The sequence below is a fragment of the Pongo abelii genome, chromosome 19, assembly GCF_028885655.2.
Source record: "Pongo abelii isolate AG06213 chromosome 19, NHGRI_mPonAbe1-v2.0_pri, whole genome shotgun sequence".
Lineage (NCBI taxonomy): Eukaryota > Metazoa > Chordata > Mammalia > Primates > Hominidae > Pongo > Pongo abelii.
In genome coordinates this window covers 96,280,306-96,300,898 of record NC_072004.2, presented here as the reverse complement: position 1 = coordinate 96,300,898, position 20,593 = coordinate 96,280,306, and the positions used below count along the sequence as shown (strand labels likewise).

Sequence of the window (20,593 nt, the reverse complement as noted above, 5' to 3'; positions counted from 1 at the left end):
CCTTTCTGCTAGAAGTATGTTCCTTGTGGAAACCGAGTGATGATCAATATAATGGACTCTGCTTCTAGCACTGCGCTCTCTTCTCCTGGGTAATTTTCTAAGAGACTCAAGGACTCTATGTTATCTTTTAGGCTAATGACACTCCATGCTGCCGTGTCAAAGGGCATATTTTCTCAATGTCTTAGTAAAGGACCAAAATGAGAATGAAAAATGTTAAAATCCAGAAAAAAAAGTAAAAGTTTAAGATGAACAAAAGGACTAAAGAGCAATTTTTCACTTTCAAATATATGAAATATGTTTCAGTTTTCCCAAGACTGGCCCTCTTTGCACAAACATGCCCTTCCCCTGCCAATAGAGTTAAGAAGCAATCAGGAGATAATCAAAAGGCCTCAAAGTACGTGCAATAAATAGCTCCCATATACCCAGTGAATCCCCAGTTGCAGGCAAATGGTATTCAGCAGCATTGAGGGAGATTTTACTCTTTGTTAAGACAGAAGCAAAGTCAATTATTGCAATTAAATTCTATAAAGATTCCTTGAATTTAATCAAATAAAAAGTTTCTGCTTCAGGAGTTAGAAGAAAGTGTGTACAAGTTAGTGGAGGTGGAGGCGAGAGGAGGGCAGAGAGGGTGTCCGGGCCGTGGGCCGAGCAGACCAGTGTGGCACCCGGTGTGGCCTCGGGCATTGCTGGGCGAGGCGCTTTTGGAACCATGCCTCCCGGAAAGCCTATTCGCACGCTCTCCAAGGCCCTCGCTTGGTGTTGAAGGCCTGAACTGCACTGGAGACATCGCTCAGCACACCGGACAGGATACCGCCCAGCAAAGCTGTGTCAGAGCCACGGGTGACAATCTCTCTCGGACACGTGACCCATGTTTGCTGCAGTGGGACGCTGTGCTCCTAAAAGGCTGAGAGCCCACTTGGATCCAGCCCGGGGGGTGGGAGGCGGGGACTGACCCAGCTCCACATTTCACAGACCAGAAAAGCAGCCCCGGATGGTTCTGGTTTCACTGATGCACAGAGGCTCAGGAGGCTGCGGGGATGAGACAAAGCCCAGGAAGAAAGGCTGTAGCTCGGCGCCCGGACGATGCGCGGAGGCTGCTCGGGGCCGTCCGGCTACCCAGGGCTGTGGACTCGAGGCAGAGCTGTCTACATGAGAGGAGGAAAAGAATTTTGTTCAAGTACCAATGAGAAGAAAGGATGTAAAAGAACACCTACAAACCGCTGAAAGACAAACGCTGGAACCCGATTATCAGCACACAGTGAAGTGGCCCTGAACCTCAAGCCACGGCTCGGCCTGGGCACGAAGGACAGCCCCACTCAGAGCAAGGCAGGGAAGACGGAGGTACTGGGAGGAGCTCGCACCCTGGCACCGCCTGCTGAGCAAGCCAGGGGCCCTCTCGGGGCCGTGGGTGGTTTATTTATTTATTTATTTAACCAAATTAAAGGGTCAGATCACCCATTAAATTCTCAAATTGCATGGCAACCTTTTTTTTTTTTTTTGAGACGGAGTCTTACTCTGTCGCCCACGCTGGAGTGCAGTGGTGTGATCTTGGCTCACTGCAACCTCCGCCTCCCGGGTTGAAGTGATTCTCCTGCCTTGGTCTCCTGAGTAGCTGGGATTACAGGAATGCGCCACACGCCTGGCTAATTTTTGTATTTTTAGTAGAGACGGGGTTTCACCATGTTGGTCAGGCAGGTCTTGAACTCCTGACCTCAGGTGATCTGCCTGCCATGGCCTCCCAAAGTGCTGGGATTACAGGTGTGAGCCATTGCACCCGGCCTGCACGGCAACCTTTTAAACAGCAGAACAACGGTATTCTCTAATGAACATTTATCTGTTGATTAAAACTGGCTGCATTTTCTACAGTAAAATCAACACAAACTTGCAGCTCTAATTTGGGATTCCCAGCTAAAGACAAGTGGGAAAGTGGGTCCTATGTACACACGAGAGACCATGGTGGTGGGCTTCGGCAGCAGCCAGCCCTGTGAGGTTTGGCAGCACACGACAGCAGAAGGTGGGAGGGGACCGGGAAGGTGTCTGGATTAGCACTTCCCACAGCCTGCGATCAAGCTGCCTGGTGAAGCAGGGCTGGAGTGCTGGAGTGCAGATCTGAGGGGAGGAGGCTGTGATTAGCTGTGACCAGCTCATCTGCATCGTGGGCTCCTCCCCCCCGGCAGCTGGGGGCAGAGGGACTTTCTAAGCTGTTGGCTGCTCTGATGAGTCACTCGCCTGGAAAACATGTCATCCAGGCAAGAGCTGGGTTTTCAGGAAACAGCCCTGAGATGGCGGGTGCCCAGGAGGTGGGCTGGAGGAAAGCCGTCCAAGTCCAAGTCCGCACAGCCTCCATCTGCGCTGATCAGTCAGAGCAGCACCCGCCCCGGGAACAGAAAGCACAGGTTATTACCGCGGAGACACGCAGGGTTTCAGGACCCCTGAAATTGAAAGTGAAGGAGAATGACTCCCCGATGACTTTGCATCAAACATTAAACAGGAAGCCGGCTCTGAGTATTCATCACCGCCGCCGCGGCCTGAAGCAAACTGTAAATGCAGATGACTTTATGTTTTAACCTCAATGTTTGTTAGGCTTTGTTCCCTTTTTCCTCTTGCTAAAAATTCAACCTCTCCATCACCACCCAAGGAGTATAATAGCTAGACTGTACATTATTTATTCCAAATGCTCTTTTCTGCTACCTTTGCTGTGTGCTCCCTGGGGATGTACACACTTTGGTCTACTGATGAGGGGAGAAAAGAGCTCTGGGCATTGTTTTCGTGGCAGACAGCCCTGCAGAGCCCCCGGTGATGCTCCCACGGCGAGGAGCCCACCTCCACAGCAGCTCAGTCCTCAGTTGCAGTTGGCAAAATCTAGTAACAGAGGTGAGCACGATTCTGTTTCTGAGCCGAATGTTCTCCATCTGAGCGTCTGGGACCGCTTCTCACTCCTTTGTGCCTCCCTCCCTGCCCTTGTTAAGGAACAGGATTGGAGCTGGGACATGCCACTCAAGGTGGAGGCCACATTCCCTCCCTCCCTGGATGAGGCTGGACCAGACACTGCCACAGGACACGGGGGCAATGGGCATGTGAGCTCCAAGTCTGTCCCCCAGGCCTGAGCTGCCTCATCCACTCCTCGCGGCCTTCCCACCTGCGGGAACGTTGCCCCAGTGGCCAGCACGCACTTCCACGGGGGACGGAAGCCTCCAAGACAGGAGCCGCCTGCACCCTGACACCTGGGGCCACGGCAGCCTATGCTGCCAGTGCTCACACATGCCCATTTGTAAAGCCCCTGGGTCATGGGTTCCCAACGAATGGGTGTTTCAACTGGCACACCTACCTACCTCTGGGGAGAAAGGCAAACCATTCAATGGAGTTCTTCCACACTAACCCAGCCGGTGTCTCAAGAGGGGTGTTGGCTGCATGCCCTCCGTATCCACCTAGCTCAAGCCTTTATAGCCAGGCACCAACATCTTCCTTATCTCTGGCTCACATAAAGGCCCTCCAGAACCAAGACCAGTACCAAGTCTGTGTGCTTACGCCTCCCTAAATCTGCAACGTGGTAACATGGTGGGATGGACTGGCTTCTTGTTAAATTTTACTGTGTGCACAGTGATACACAGTGACACACAGGGATACACAGTGACACACAGTGACACACAGGGATACATAGTGATACACAGGGATACACAGTGACACACAGGGATAAACAGCGACACACAGGGATACACAGCGACACACGGATACACAGTGATACATAGTGACACACAGGGATACACAGTGACACACTGACACACAGGGATACACAGTGACACAGAGGGATACATAGTGATACACAGGGATACACAGTGACACACAGGGATACACAGCGACACACAGGGATACACAGCGATACACAGTGACACAGGGATACACAGGGATACACAGTGACACACAGGGATACACAGCGATACACAGTGACACAGGGATACACAGGGATACACAGTGACACAGGGATACACAGTGACACACAGGGATACACAGCGATACACAGTGACACAGGGATACACAGGGATACACAGTGACACACAGGGATACACAGCGACACACAGGGATACACAGTGATACACAGTGACACAGGGATACACAGGGATACAGAGTGACACACAGGGATACACAGTGACACACAGGGATACACAGCAATACACAGTGACACAGGGATACACAGGGATACAGAGTGACACACAGGGATACACAGTGACACACAGGGATACACAGTGATACATAGTGATACACAGGGATACACAGGGATACACAGGGAGATGCCGCTGCCCTCTGTGGAAGTTCACGGTCATCAGAGATCTGACATCTCTGCCTCCAGAGCCTGGGCGGGATTCCGATGGACAGTGATAAAGTCATGCATCAAATTCATCACGAGCGGCAAGGACTGCTCACATCTAAGAAGGCCTGGGGTTTCCCAGTCTTCCAGAAGCCTCCCTCCTGTGTCCAGACTAGTAAACTCACTCGTGTTAAGGATCATGGTGAGAGTGTTTAAGAGTTAGAATTAGACTTCAAATGTGAACATACCTAGGACAGAGTGGAGGTAAAATTCTGCAATGACGGACTCCACAGAATCAAATGCCTTATTGGAGTGGGATTTTCTCAGGGTGACATGGACTGAGGAATCGTCTCAGCCTCCGTGGGGAATGGAGAGGAGGCAGTGCTGGGGCCTGGTCTCTGGGCAGTGCAAGGGCAAGTACATGCCTTTCTGAAACCCGGGAAGGATGTGGAGCTAGTGCAAGCCAAACCTCTGTGCTTGCCTCTCCTCCCTCCTAAGCACCTTAATTTTGTAGCGGATTTGGGAAAACACACATTGGAACACATGGCTGCTATGGAATCTCCGCTGGGAAGCAAAGAGCTGCTTTAAAATGATGTTCCCTATTGGGCACAGTGGCGCACACCTGTTAATTCCAGCACTTTGGGAGGCCAAGGTGGGCGGAATGGCTGAGCTCAGGAGTTCAAGACCAGCCTGAGCAACCTGGTGAAACCTCATCTCTACAAAAAATACAGAACAATTAGCTGGGCATGTGCCTGTAGTCCCAGCTACTTGGGGATCTGACATGAGAGGATTGCTTGAGCCTGGGAGGTTGAGGCTGCAGTGAGCCAAGATCACACCACTACACTCCAGCCTGGGTGACAGAGCGAGACCCTGCCTCCAAAAAAAAAAAAAAAAAAGATGAAAATGATGCTCCCCATCATGGGAAGCCTCTGCCATTCCTGAGGAGCAGTGCACCTGCGATCTCACCTCAACTACCAAACTCCTTTCGAAGCCACTGGACAGTAGCGGCCCGTGCAAGGTGGCCCAGCGCGGGGGCACGGTGGGGCACAGCAGCCCGATGCCATGAGAAGGCCGTGCGTGAGCAGCTTCGGCAGAGCACCTGGAAAGGGCCTTTTACAAACTGTCAGCACTCAGAACTGGGGGGTGGTCTACTACTGTTAAACTCATTCCGATAAATTTTTTGCACACAGTGAACTGATACAGACTGAGAAACCCCCATTTTTTGACATAATGTTTTGGTGGCAGTGAGAGGAGAGGAAATGAGAGAACTGGGTGGAGCTGGAGTTGGAGTGGGGGGGGAGGGGGGGGTCGGCACTGGTCAGTGGCCAAGGTGGCAAGTCCACCTCAGTCAGGTTTGTTCTCTAGAAACTGAGGCCAGTGGAGCTGCCCTGACTCCAGGAAACCAGGAAGACGCCACAGAACAGAGAAGCCAGCGGGGAGAATCTGTGTACACCTACAGCATGGGACCTGCTGTCCCGACTCCTGACCAGCCAGACCACGTTTCCAGTCTTTCTTCTCCTACGAGGATCTAGGATCTTCTCCAAATCTAAAGCCCAATTTTTACATTCAATTCCCTATCAAAGTTGGTTCATGAGATAATTTTCAGCATTAAATGGAACTGACTCGTGTTTACTTTTTAGCTCCAGATTCATGCTGGCATCCTTGTTGCTGAAAACCCTCCCCAGAGAACGTGTGAAATGCAAGTGATTCTCCCTGAATTCACACCATCATTGATTTCTGTACAAAGAACCCTTTAATATTACTTATTTGGCACTTCCCAGCATAGAAAGACAAGAAGTCACGATGTCAGACCTTGCAGAAAATATCCCTAACTAGAGAGGACCCTTGGACACGCACAGGAGGGGCTGAGGAAGAAGAGTGGGGGAAGCGTCCTGAGACTCGGCCGCAAGTCGCCGCGGACGCCGCCCTCTCCATGCACACGGCACTGCCATGTCTATGGGCCGCCCCCCATGCTGGGAGCTGAGGCACCGCGGGCTTCACTGAAGCCTCTGTCCCTAGGGGTTCATGGCCCAGCTTGGAGCAGGCAGGCTGCAGGCCGCTATCTGGTTGGATGTGTCTGGTCGGGCTCACAGAATGTTTTTTAATGCCACGTTAGATATCAACATCTAATAATCAGATAATTAAAAATGAAAATATGAACTTTTGGCTACTCTATGACTGGCAACTGTGGCCAAAACCGCCCCACAGAGCCCCGGCTGGACTGAGCACAGCCCGGGCGCTGCCCTACCCATGCCCGCGCCCTCCTGGACACCAGCCCGGTCTTTCTGCTGTCTGAAAGCCCCCATGCCTGCCTCTCAGGCAACTCTACCAGTCATGATTTTCCTCATGTAAAGAAGTATTCAATTATTTCTTCTGTGTGTCTCTAGTTCTGAATTTATGAACAATAATGCCTTGGCCATAAAGACTCTATTTTTAAAAATTGCTTTTAGTGCTTCGAAGGCTTAGAAAACCTACAGGCAGACTTTTAATTAACCAAAATGATATCTATCAATTTTTTAAATGGAGAACCATCACTCCAATTGTACCACCCTGGCACAAGCATCATTAATGATTATTTATAAATCTATTTAGTGTTTTATTGCTGTGTGTACTATATATTTTAACATAGATATTAACTGTATTGCTGATGCAATTTGGTGTTCTGTTTCTCTCATTTAACATATATTTTGCATTGTCATGAATAAAATTTTAAGACTGCTTACATTTTCTTTTAAGTATCCAGATCTGAATTTACATTCCTGTTCTGTTAGGTAGCAGAGTTATTCCCAATTTTTCCCTCTTATAACCAATGTTCTGACAAATGGCTTGATTTGTCCTTGTCTTTCAGAACATCCCATTAGTCCCGTTGCTTGGTTTTTCCTTAGCGACCTGCTTCAGTTACGCTCCTAAGCCAGGTCACAGTTGGTTGTGGGGCAAAGAGGCCAGGCATTCAAAGGCAGCGTGAGTGCGGTGGGCAGGCAGGTGGGTGGCCACCGGGGCCAGCACTGTAAAGGCCGTAAAGCCAAGGCAGGGGACAGGGGCCTCAGGTCAGTGAGGTCCCAACCAACAGCAGTCCCAAGCCAGGCGGGTCTCGGCTGCGCATCGAAGGGTAGGAGTCACCAAGACGACTCGGATCCCAGGACAGGGCTGCTGACTCCCCAGCAGCTTCCCATGTCCAGCTGGAGGGAAAACCCCAGGGCTCTGTTCCGCAGGTGGGATGCGGCTGACTGCAAAATGCAAGGAATGCCACCTGCCACGGGGTTCTCATATGAGGCGCACGTCCTTCCTGAGACCTCGCATGGGCTTCTGCTCCCAGGAGCGTGACTACAGCAGGTCGCTAAGTGCCACTCCCTGCTCGTCTCTGCCTGATCAGACTCGTTCAGACACCGGGGAAGCTTCCTCACGCTGACAACGATGCTGTGATCCACCAGCACGGTGGCCATGTGTAACAAGAGGTGACAAGAGCTTTCCTCCCTGGTTAAACACCACTTTTGCCTGGGTGCACTCCTGTCCCAGGGATGTGCCTGAAACAGAAGCTCATGCGCGTACATCCCATGACTCAGCACGTACGCCGCTAAGTCAGCATGGGGCAGGCTGGCACTAGGCGGCTGGAGCCACAGCCTGGCCCTGCCATGCAGGTCCTCACTCACCCCAGTTTCTCATCAGTAAAATGGGCATATTGATAGCAAAAATCGTAGCTTTGTGGCAGCACCTGCTGTGAGGGGGAGATGGCCTAACAACTGTAAAGCCCAACACGCAGCAGGCGCTTCATCAATCAGTCACTGGAATTCCCGTTCTTACGTGACCACCTGTGCTCACCCGCCGTGACTGGTGTGCCTCAGGGCAGCGGTGGTCAGTCGCTCCCTGGGCTCTGCGACTTTACTCTCACGCTCTCCAAACCCCAGCACGGTTCACCAGCTGAGGTAGACAGGCTCGAATGTGGCCCCAGGACCCCGGTCCCAGGTGTGGCCTCTCCCTGGGGGTGCAGGTGGGACCTGAGACTGCTTTCAACCAGCAGAATATGGCAACGGTGACGGCTGCTGTGACTCGGTGTAGCACTAGGTGAGGCTGCAGCACCCGGCTCCCGCGCTGGCTCTGAGGGGTGCGAGGCCAAGCTAAGGACCCCACTGGTGGGGACGGCGGGTGGTCTCAACTGAGAAGGCGGCCTTAACCTGGTGGGACCCTGCACAGATAACCTGGCTGAGCCCCACAGCAGGAACTGGATCTGGAGGCCACGTGCTGTTCTGAGCTGCCGAGTCTGCAGCGACACTGCTGTCACACAGGAGTAGATGGCTAGTGCCCTCCCTAGTGCTGTTTCCACCTTCAAATTCTATTTCCCACGAGTGGCGCTGGAGGAACTCCTATTACTAAGCAGAGGGAGATGCGTCCACCAGAAGGGCCATGACTCGTCTGTAATCTGTGAATGAGGTTTTCTTCTTTCAGCACAAATCAGCTTCAATTTGGCACAGCTGCCCCCCGGGTGTTCACATTCACTGCTTTGCCATGAAGCCTGGAGCCCGAGCCTGGCGTGAGTCACTCCTGCTCGCCTCTTCCTTCCCGCGGGCCGAACGGCTGACTAAAGCTCCCTTCATGCTCACGTCAGTTGCCAGGGCAGGACGCAGATGTGTGCCCAAGGTGTGAGTTTAAAAAAGAAAAAGGAAAAAAATCCAAGCGCATAATGTTTCTTCTGCCGGTTGAAGGTGAAACCCCAAAGCCACCCAGGCCGTCGGCAACAGCAGGGCGAGTTCTAGCTGCATGGCTGGTGGAGCCCACAGGTGTGCCCAGTGGCCAGTGGTGATGGCACAGGGAGCCACCCTGTGCACCCCACTGAAGGAGCCCTGCCCTTCACCACTCCTGGCCTGGTTCTTCTTCAGTCTTCATCCCTGATGTCCGTCAAACCCAACCATGGGGACACAGTGACACCTGGCAGAAGGGTGCCAGGGACCAGGAGGAGGCCAGGGCGGTGCTTCCCTGCCCCAGCCTAGGAACTAAGGGCATCGCTGCTGTGATTCTACATGAACACAATTCACTCCACTGTACCTGGGCTGGCCCGGAGGCCCCGGCTGCTGGCAGTGGCTGCACCAGTGGCCGCTACAGTGGCCGGGTGCCGCTGGTTGCAGTCTTCTAGTCCAGCCCTGCGGTTACTGCCACAGGCCTCAGCAGGGCCTGGTGACGAGCTCTGCACAGCCGGCTGGGAAGAGTCACTTTCCCGGATGAGGAGAGGAAACGTGTTTCTTGCAAACGGGCTGTGTGCTTGTGGAAGAGCTCCTCTGCGCTGCCCTTCCTCTGCTCTCAAGGGCCCCATCAAAATGGGGCTGGGGGTAACAGCAGCCCCGGGTAAGGCAGGTGAGATTTTCTCTTACAGCAAGACACTGTGAGGGAGGGGCCGGGATCCCCTTCAGGATAAAGGTTTTCTTGCCCCAGCTGCTGGGGGCACCACAGGCAGGCGGCTCACGGCTGTCAGGCCCCCTTCTGGGTGGCCTATGTCTGACAACCAATGCAGAAGAAGGCCCACTCACCTCCCATCCCATCCTCAGAGCTCCCCAGGGCCGGCGGAGGTGAGCCTGACTTCTCTCTGCCCATCCCCCCCCACCGCTGACCCAGGGCTGCTTCACTCACGAGCAGTGTCGTGACACCAGCCTCCGTCTCCGTCTACTTCCCAGACAGCCCACCCTGCAACAACCAGGAGAAGAACGCGCCCGAAAGGGAAGCGGGAGGACACAACGCCGCAGGCCGCATGTGGTGGGATGATGGACCATGCGGGCTGGATCACTAAAGGCGCACATTAGCCCAAGCGGAGCCTCTGACACACTCAGGGAGGTCAGAACCAGGAGAGGAGAAAAGCCCGAGTGTCCACGGTGACCGTCAGGAAGAGGGGCCGCGAGGCACCCTTGTGATGCGGTCCCCAGGCTCTCTGGGCCTCTGTGGATTGCGACATCACCTCATGATTCTCTAGTGCAACAAATAAGCACAGGTGAGGGCTGGCTCTGTGAGGCTCCAGGGAGCGGAGTCTGCAGAAGAGCTGGCCTTTTTTCTGGGCAGGGAAGGGCGTCCCCAGCAGGGCTGGGACAGGCTGCAGCTAGGCCTAGACAAGGACCTTCTATAAAGCAGCACTGATACAAATGCTGGCACTCAGAAAACTTCTGAGGGGCCAGTCCTAGAAAGCAGTCTCTAGACGGAGAGGTGGGATGTGGCTGCCCTGTGCCGACCTCGCCTCGCCACGCGGCCTCTAGATGGAGAGGTGGGATGTGGCTGCCCCACGCTGGCCTCGCCACATGCCCCTCCCTGCACCTGTCCTCGCCTGCTCACCCCTCCTGGCTGCTGTCTGTTCTCTGGCTCTGGTCTTTGACCACAGACTCCAATGTGATGCCACTGTCTTTAATTCTGCGCAGCTGAGCACATCAGATAGGAGGTGCTTTTACATCTGGAGAAAACATACGCCAGAAGGAAAAAGGTTTCCATGGACTGATTCCTGGTAAGGGGAACTTGCAAGCCCGGAGGCCCTGCCCGGCCCCGCTCTGAGCGCTCAACCGGCTCCCAGCGCCCGACTAGTTTTTGATCCAGGATCTGATGTGGCACTGACCCCTCAGCCTTTTTTTCTTTTTCCTTCCTTTTTTAAAAGAAATGTATTACAAAAACCTGTCTTAGACAAAATAGAGACAGGATTTAAGGCCCTACTTTTCTTAAAGGAATAAGGCCATTTTGAGAATATACTCTTTCAAAAATGCTCTAAGTATTTATTTTAAAAAAATGTTCATTTTAAATATTTATTCTAAGTATTGCAAAGGCTTTTCAAACAACTCTCTCTTTTACAGCTCTGTTATTCATGGATTCGTGAAAAATAAATGTGTGGTGGTTTTATTTACACATTATTGAAATGGTTTACTTCAATTTCCTTTTCTCCTTATCAGGGTTCTCTATTTTATCTTACAGACTCTTAAGAAGGATACGGATCACGCATATGCTTTAACTTTTCTGTTTAAAGTCCAAGCACTGTGCTGGGTATAATGTATTTTGATCTATCGCATATAAATATTTATTATAAACATTAAAAATTAGATTATTTCTAACTTTTCTGGAGTGGGTGATGGGTAGTGAGTTTAGATTCCTTCTTGCTTCTCTGGGTTTCCAGAGTTGAGGGAAAGTGGTCCTGTACACGTTTAAAAAGAAAACACAAAACATTAGCTAAAATAAACTTGGCCATGAAAATACGCCACACGATGGCTTCTGCGGCTAGGCATACGTTAATCGCTCTTTCAAAAATATTGTTGTTGTTAGGGTTTCTCCCATTGACGAACAGAAATATTTTTCCTTTGTTTTAATACCATTTTAGAATTTGCCCAAATCTGCTTCTGTTAGGACAGCCACAGAACAGAAAGAAACCAAACGTCTTCAAATATAATGCCTAGACTAAAAACAAATCACATCACTGTCACTGTTACTACTATTAGGAGTTGTATAAATAGTAGCAACTCAGCAATGGGAGAGAACTATAACCAATAGTCATAAAAGATTACACTTATGAGTGTGTGTGTGTGTGTGTGTGTGTGAAATAAGCATAAAAACTAATTGATCATGAGCCCAACAGTTTAATTCTCTAGAGCGATCTTGCATGTGCTTCATAAATTCAAGTCAGCAAGTTATTTTCTCACTACTGGTTTCTAAAAGGTTAGAAACTCTCTTGCAAAGTGCTACCCTCCCGAGTAGCAGAGCTGTGAGGCTTCAGCCGGCTGCTGCTCCTGTGCAGTCCTAAAAGGTCCTCCAAGGCTTCTGCCCTCCGAAGGAGACCCCCACTCCTCTGTGTGGAGATCTCTGGGAACCCTGCATTTAGCTTCACTTGTTAATGCTACACGGGGTCCCCAAGTTAGGTGTGGGGCCTCCCTGCCCAGCTCCGTGCAATTCCATGACATCACAGTGCCGCGAAGGGCGGGGGAGCACAGCACCCGGAGGATCCTGAAACACTCACCACATGGCGTGCATGTACGTGGGCGGCAGACGCGGGCTGCTGACGGGAGTGCAGTTATACGACCTCATAATCCTTTCCGCCAATAAAAAATTTCGAAACAGACTAGCCACCAGCAAGTCCTGTCTGAAGAGCTTTTGGAAGAGATCTGAGGGCAGATAAAAGATAAAAAGGAGTCTTCAGTGACATTTAAAGCCAAATACACAAATCCACTTCTATCAAAAATTACTAAAGTTGGGACTAATATGCATATTTCCCATCAGCAACACACACACACGCTTAAACACACACACATGCACACACACTTAAACACACACGTGCACAAATATACATGCATGCACACATGCGTGCACCTATAGATACATTACACATGTGCACACATACACAAATACACACATGCACACACATACATGTGTACACATACACGAATACACACACGGACACAAATATGCATATACACACGTGTATGCATACACATGTACACGTGTACACACACAGTGCACATATACATACATGTGAACAAACACCCCAAATCAACCAATCAATAAAAAATACAAACAAGTCTTACAACAGCAATTCTGGTTTCCAGCCAGTGTGAATAATGCCAACGACTCTGAAGATAAGCCGCCGGCGAGCGGTAAGGGCTGTGCTAACAGTCAGGGCCAACGCTGACACGCAGTCTCTCCACACCACTGTTCTGAGAACCTGGCGTGCAGTAACTCACCCCCTCGCAGACACCTCCTCAGGTGGTCGCCTTCTACTTTTCAGCCCCTCCCACTGTCTTCCTCACTAGCGAGGCACTCACGGATCCTATCTGACTCCTCTCACGTCCGAGAGTCGGCTCCCTGCGCGCTCAAGGCCATAGCCTCCCTCCCCAAGGCCCGGCCCGCGCCTCACCCCGGGGGAGCACGTTCCACGCGATGGTGTCCGTGATAGCTGTGAAGATCCAGTTGAGTTCACCCAGGGGCGTCCTCCTGTCGTTCAGGCGGCCAGGGATCCTAGAAAACACGAGGCGTTCTCACGAGTGATGCCACAGCTCTGAGAGCAGGGAATGCAAGAAAAAAGGGAGCGGGTGGCGAAAGGCTCTGAGCAGAAGCTCGGCGCACGGCAGGGAGAATCAAACTCTCCATGAGCTCACAGCTCAGAGCTCAACCTCCATCTGCAGCTTTCCTCCTTCCCGTACATCTCCAAAACGGTTGCTTCCTCTGGTGTCCCCAGACGTACAGACCAAGCCCAGCTGGTCACACACATGGTTCCCGCGGACCGCTGACTGGACCCCAAGGGCAGTCCGTGGCACGTACTGAAAGCAGTCCACATCACACTCTGCAAGTTTATACCTCAGCCACCGAACGCCGTGGAAGCGCACCGTCCACGCTGGGGGGAGTCTCGCCCACAGGGTCTACTTTGCTCCCGTGTATTCAACACGCAACTGATACCTGCGACAGGGATGTGGGGATCGCCAGTGCGCGCGCCCAGGCCCCGTCCTAAGGGTCTAGGGGGAAGGACAGGTAACAGGCAAATAAACAAGCACACATGAGAGATGGCAAGTGACGGTAGATGACGCAGAGACAAATACGACAGAGAGTGGGCGGGGGGATGAGGCTGCTGCCCTTTCACATGGGGCAGGCGGCACCAAGGACTACTCCTCAGCCGTGAGGACAGAACCATGACTTTTGCAGCAACTTGGATGGAGCTGGAGGCCATTATTCTAAGTGAAGTAACTTGGAATGGAAAACCAAATGCCACATGTTCAGAGCCATGAGCGTGATTCCGCTATCGATAAGATTTAGCTGATCAGCAATTCCCATTGTAGGAACCATCTGATGGCACTGTCTTCATAAGAATAATATTCAAAAAGGCTGTGCTCCAGTAACACAGGGTAGCTGAATTCAGCGAACTTCTTTTCTTAAATTGTTGTAGTGGAGTCCCACTGTGTTGCCCAGGCTGCTCTTGAACTCCTGGGCTCAAGGGATCCTCCCGCCTCACCCTCCCAAAGTGTTGGGATTACAGGCATGAGCCATCATGCCCAGCCTAAGCAAGCTTCTTAATATAATTCTTCAACACATGCTCTTTCTTTCCTTTAGGAACAAAAAATAACGTCTTATTTCCTCAAAATAGGTTCAGTGATAGGACAAGAAAAAGGAGAAATTGAGAAGTTAGTATAATATTCTAAAGCAGCACTGTTGCTCAAACAATGCCAGAAGTCTCAAACAAAGATTTTTAAATTCAAGAAAAATTTTGACCTCCACAGTGGAGACCAGTTTACCCAACATCAAGGTTTTATAGTCAGGCTGCTGGCCAGGACGGGGATGACTGAGAAGCACCTTTCATTAGCTGTGTGGGTGGCGGAGGGCGGGCATCATGAAGGATTCTCACCATTTAAAAGAAACCAGGGCCTGGAGGCAAACACACGGCACAAGGACAGCAGAGACTCGTCTCAGCTCCTCTTCCTTCTCCCCAGTCTGCTCTCGCTTCAGAACAAGCATGTCCACTGCACGCAGGAGGAATGGGCAGGCTGCCTGCCCTCGGACCTCCGAGCAGGGGAGTGAGGAAAAGCAAAGGCGCCCACCCTCTAACAACCTGCGACAGAGCTTGGCCCCACAGAGGTATGTGAGCGTGGGGCGCACCTCCCAAAGAGGACATTTCCTTATGAAATGCAAGCAAACAACCCAGGAACTCATTTTACCAGGTTGCTCATCTCAGCCCTCAAGCGCCAGTGCAAACACGGGTGGCTGCCTGGGACACAGCCCTGGGAAACAGCACGGAGAAGGGGCACGGGGGGCATCCTAGGGTGGACATGGAGCCCCAACACACTTGTGTCTTGGGTCCCACATCTGCAGATGAGAAACACATATGCTGAAAACCTTTTTAATGAAATGATTGACAAGATCGTCAATAACAATGTTCCGCAAAAACACCACCTCTTTCAAGCTGCAAGACTGTCACCGAGCGCCGCCTGCCCTCCTTACCAAAGCCGTGCAGAGGACGGAGAGCACCCAGGCCACACGCCGAAGCTCTGTGGTCTAGGATCAGTAAACACACAAGTGGCCCGAGTGTGCAAGGAAGGAGGATAGGGGAGGTGCTGATCTTCAGCATCCTGTCACGGGTTCTCTCTTCTCTCTCAGCATATCTGGGGTTAGTCAAACTACGAGGGCAGAGGACTGTCCCCAAGCCTCAGGAAGAGAGGCGCCCAGGGCAGGGTGAGGCCCAACACCAACTGCAGAGCTCAGGTCCTCGCTCCATGGGGTTCAGACATGTTACCCTCCCAGCACGACTGTAACAACATGCCTGGAGCACTGCCAGCCCGGGAAGTGCCCGGAGCCTGTGTGTTCAGAGTCACACAGACAAGACCGATTGAGCGACTGATACTCCATCACTCAAAATCTACACTCTACATTACACAGCTGGTCTTTCTGGCGTGCGGAGGCCCCGTTCTAAGGCAGCTGGATGTGTCTGTCCCTGCCCTAAACAAAGACACTTCTATCCTGTACGAGTGTGCGCTGGCACTACCTTCTTTACCACATGTAAAAGTCAGAAAAATCTACGCAGCTCAGTACATCAACTTCCAGGAACCAACCAAGCCTAAACCGGAAGCAGGATGGGGAAATGGGATGCAGGGTGTGTGGTGCTGTGTCATCTGCCATCGCAGAAAGCCCGAAATTTACTCCGAAACCAATGAGAGAGAAATGATTAAACAAACCACGCAACAACCATGACGCAGCAGCTACAAGCAATTAAATTGTTCTGAATATTTCAATAATATGGGACAATGCTTTAAAACATTAAGTAAAGAAGAAGCAAGACAAATACTCTATAGTCACGATTACATCAAACATGTGCAAGGAGAGACAATTGGAGGAAAAATCTCAAAATGCGATCATGGGGATACTCTTCCTTGACTTTATATCATCAACATTTACTGCAATGAGTGCAGTAACTGCCGAAACCCTGGCTCCACATCTCCTCATCCTCGGCCCTGGTGATGCTGGGGAGGGAGCCTACGGGTGCAGCACAGCTCGGGCAGCTGGGGTCGGGGGGGGCCAGGACTGTATTTCGGAAGAAGTGCAGGGACCATCACAAGCACAGACAGACCATTTGCCCGCAGGCTGTTTGCAAACCAGGACTAAACGCATCCCTAATGTGAGTCCACATATCCTGAATCGAGTGACGCTCATAGAGCCCCTGCTGTTCCCGAGTCTGTGACCGCTGGTTAACAGAAAGCTGCATTCTGAGCAGCAAAGAGCTTCCCATGAGGTCCCACACCCCAGCACTGTCACTGGATGGCCAAGCCATCAAGATAAACAGAGGCCAGATAGGACCAGTGTGTACTTAGTTGTGTTTTTACAAATTGGTATCTTGTGATGATCACCAGTAGATAAATGCAAAGCTAGACTCTCCCAACACGGTCCTGAAAATCCCACTGGTCTCTTCCCTAAGCTCATCGTGAAACCAGACAGAGCCATCTGCCCAGCCGACTTCAGACAGACCCAGAAATCATTCAAGTCGATGAACCAACCATCCAGTGAGCAAAAGCTGATGAGGCTTCTTGATCCAGCAGGCCTGGTCCTACCGGGGGTGACAACGTGGAACCGAGTCCAGCATCCCTCACTTTTCACGTCACATAAAATTAAATCCTTGCAGAAAACGATTTGTTTCTGGTTTCCTTTCTGTACCTGATCCTAACCAATGCTGAGTGCCGCCCGACTCGGGAGGCCACTGAGATCACGAGGGGACCACAGAAGAAGCCTAGTGGTGTGGGTTGTCCATGTCAGACCATGTTTCATTCTAGAAGTTTCTCTGAACCCTCAAAGGGTTAATGATCAAGGTGGCTCTTTTAAAATTTGAACCCAGAGTGTTAATCAAGGACTTCTATGTGAAAACTGTAAAAAGCTACAGTTCAGGAAAAGATTCCTGAATTGGGAGACAAGAAAACTCAAGCGCTGGTCCCAGCCGTGCTATGGCTGGGTGACTCGTGGTACCCGTTTCTCTGCTGAGTCAACACAGCTGACCCTGATGCAAAATGGCGACTAAAATAAAACAGATGACACTCCGACAACAGATGTGCTAGATGCCAGGGGTGGCCCCCCAACAGGGCCCGAGCCTCCTCAAACTCTCCTTCACTACCGTCGGCAGGAGGGTTTATCTCCACCTTCTCCCACACTTCCGGGTTCACCTGCGGCGTTTGGTTTCTTGCCAGGATTTATCTTCCTTACTGCAACATCCAGGCCATCATGATGACCTCGGCCCTGCTAGATGCTGGCAGAACTTCAGCATCCACACCCCGTTTGTGCAACCACCGTAGAGTGCCAGGCCAGCTCCGAAATGCCAAGCAGGTGCCCTTCCCCTAAGGCCCCTTCTTCTTCCCTGACACCCCTGGCTGTCCCCACCACCACCCTCTGCTGGGAACTTGTCACTCAACAAGAGCTGCTGTGTCTCCAGCCCTCGCCTTTGATTCTCCACCAGCTGCCTGAGGGATCACAGCCCATCACAGTCACTCTCCCAAGGGTGCTCCCTCCCCCATCCCCTCTCCCGGACCTGCCCGACTCCTCCCTGTCATCTGCCCCATCACTCTGCCTGCTCCCCACTTCCAGCACGAGGTGCCACCCACTCCTTGGGGCCCTGTCCCTCCCTGGTTTACTCACAGGTGCCCACCTGGCAGGTACTCGCCTCCCAGTCTCTCCAGGTTCCTGCTCTCACCTGGATTCTCGGGGGCGCCTTCAGCTCCGTCTGCACTCAGGAGACGCAAAACACGATCCCCTCGCCATGGAGTGGCCGCCTCACTGCTGTCCCTGGCCCCATCCATGCAGAGGACAAGGACAAGGACAAGGGGCTGTGAGGTCATCAGGATGTCTCCCCTGCAGACCCCCCAACCTTCCTTTTCCTTCACTTCCAGGCCTAAACTTGGGAGCCAGACGGACGGGGGCTTGAATTTGGCCAGAGACTGGCTCTGTGACTGTGGACTGGCTGCCCAGCCTCTCAGGGCTTGGATTTTCTTCAGCGTGAACATTTACACTCCCTCCACCACCGCTGCCAGCTGGGCACTCATGCCATGCCTCCTGCTGTGCGGCTCGGTAGACCTAGGCCCCCAAGTCACCCACCTGCCAAGTCCACCAAGACTTCCTTCCCAGTGCCCACGCCAGGCAGGTCTTATGTTCACTTGCTTTTCAGATGGAGAAACTGAGGCTCTATGAGGGTGTGTCTTCCACTAGAGACAAGTGGCGGAAACCAGACCCAGACCCTGCAGCCACCTCGCAGGGACGGGAGGACCAGGGATGGGCCGGGGAGACCGCTGGCTGCTGGGGCTCAACACGCAGTGGCCGCTGGGGCCTTATGCCTGTCTACCCTGGGGAAAACCCATGTGGCCCTGAAGCTGGCACTGGCTAAGCTCTCCTTGGCCCCTGTGGGCTCCTCTTACCTGCCATGCGAAAGCTGGTTTCTGTCCTCACCGCCCTTCCAGGCCACCTCCTCCCAAGCCCCCTCACTCCAATGGCCGCCCAGCCTTGCCTTTCTTCATTTGCTGAATCTGCAAATCCTGACTGTCTCTCCCCCAGCACCCGGCTCCTCCCTTAGTGACCTCTGGGAGCACTGCATCGCCAGCTCTTTTCACACCCCGGGATCTGCTCCAGCAGCAGCCCTGCTCCTTCCAGGTCTCACGACAAGGCGCTTCCCTTCACCCTCGGCTTGCCTGGCATCACAGCTCAAGTGTAACGTGTGTAAAATCAAGTGCAATGCCATCATCTTCTCCACTGCAGGTCCCCACTCCAAGAGTCCCTGTGGATTCGCTTTTTACTGAGGCTCGAAACCCCGGAGGCCCCAAGCCCTCAGCTGCTCTCAGGTCCTGCTCTGGAGCCAGCCAGGCCTCCCACAGATGCCTCTTCCCACCTCCTCTGCAGCACCCTGCAGTCAGGCCCGCCAGGCGTCCAGACAGCATTCTCAGGCCAGGCCCTTCTGCTCTGGCTCACACTACACAGGCTGATGGCTCTTAACACACAGCTGGGCCCCCAAACCTACAAGGTTCTCCACTGATCATTGCAGTGGTTTTCCATTACTTTTTAGCTACTCAAACAAAATCTTATGTAGGACAAAGGAAAGCAAAACTCCTCTGGCTGGAGGAGTGAGGGCCAAGAGCCCAGCGGCTCTCCGACTGCCTGCGTAGAAGCTGTGTCCACGCCCCTCGGGTCTCGAGAATCGCTCCGTGGAAGCCACTTTGCCAGTCGGGAGGATGCTCTGCACGTGATGGACTGTCCAGCACAGGACGACAGCTGAGATCCTCCTCTAAGTTTCTTTGGTGCTCAACTAGTCCCTTACTTTCTTTTTCTTTTATTACCTGCCATTGTTCCACTGTTAATTTTCTGTGTAGCTAGGTAAATTCCCGTGGACAATGACTTGCTTTCCTTGACATAAATCAATCTCACAGCTCCCGGCAGCTCGTGAAGCACATGGTGTGATCTCCACAGTCCACAGGCCTGGGCCATGTCACTTCCCCACTTAAAAAACAGCTGCTCCCAATGATGCCGATGGCTGTCTGCTGCCTGTGGACACCGGGCTGGGCCCTTGGCGGGAAAAAGTGTGCTGCAGGGACAGCCCCAGCTGGTATGCACAGGGACTGGGCCAGTGTTCAGATGAGGCCTTGCTCCGTTCTGGGTGGCCCTGTAGCACAGCAGAGCTACAGAGTCTGGCCACCTCCGAGTTGGAGTGGCAGCTCTCTCTCCACGGGGCCGGCAGAGGCTGGCCCACCTCTGAGTTGGAGTGACAGCTTTCTCTCTATGGGGCCAGCAGAGCCTGGACCAGGTGTACATCAGGTCCAGCTTGTGTCCTGGCCTCTGCCAGGTGTTACATCCAACAAACCTTGTGCACCCCTAACTGCCTAGTGTCTGCTCCCCAGCACAGCCACGCGGCCGCCATGGTGGAGGCTGAGTAACTCAAGCATGTTTACCTTCCTGGTGCTATTTTCTGCTCCTCCCCATCTTTCTATTTCACCGAATACATCGCTTTCCAGCCATGTCAGACTTGTCGTTCTCAAACATCCTGTGTGCTCTGCTCAGACCTCCTCCTGTCTTCTTGGCTTAGGGGACACCTATGGATCCTTTATCATTTGGCTCAAGTCCGGCTTCCTCTCAGGACACTCCCCTGGGGTCTCTCCCACACCAGCCCAGGTGTCCCCCGCTGGCGGCTGCTGCTTTGATGCCTGCCCAGAGAGCTGTGAATGTCTCTGAGACACTTTGCCTAGGCTGTGCCTAAGCTGAGGCTTGGAGCCTCTGAAAGTGAGGACTACATTCTTTCTTCGTCTTGCTGTTACGATGCTTAGCATGAAACGTCGAATA

At 52.4% G+C, this 20,593-nt stretch overlaps 1 protein-coding gene across 6 annotated transcripts in view; it reads right to left on the bottom strand.

Moving 5' to 3' along the window:
* Positions 1-20,593, bottom strand: part of RPTOR (regulatory associated protein of MTOR complex 1) — a 415,958-nt gene that overhangs the window by 131,111 nt on the left and 264,254 nt on the right. For all 6 annotated transcript variants that reach the window (XM_024235062.3, XM_024235063.3, XM_054535892.2 and 3 more), the window contains 2 exons: positions 13,167-13,267; positions 12,273-12,417 (listed from right to left, as the gene is read on the bottom strand). In XM_024235062.3, the coding sequence (XP_024090830.1) occupies positions 12,273-12,417; positions 13,167-13,267 (246 nt within the window). The remainder of the gene's footprint in view (positions 1-12,272; positions 12,418-13,166; positions 13,268-20,593) is intronic.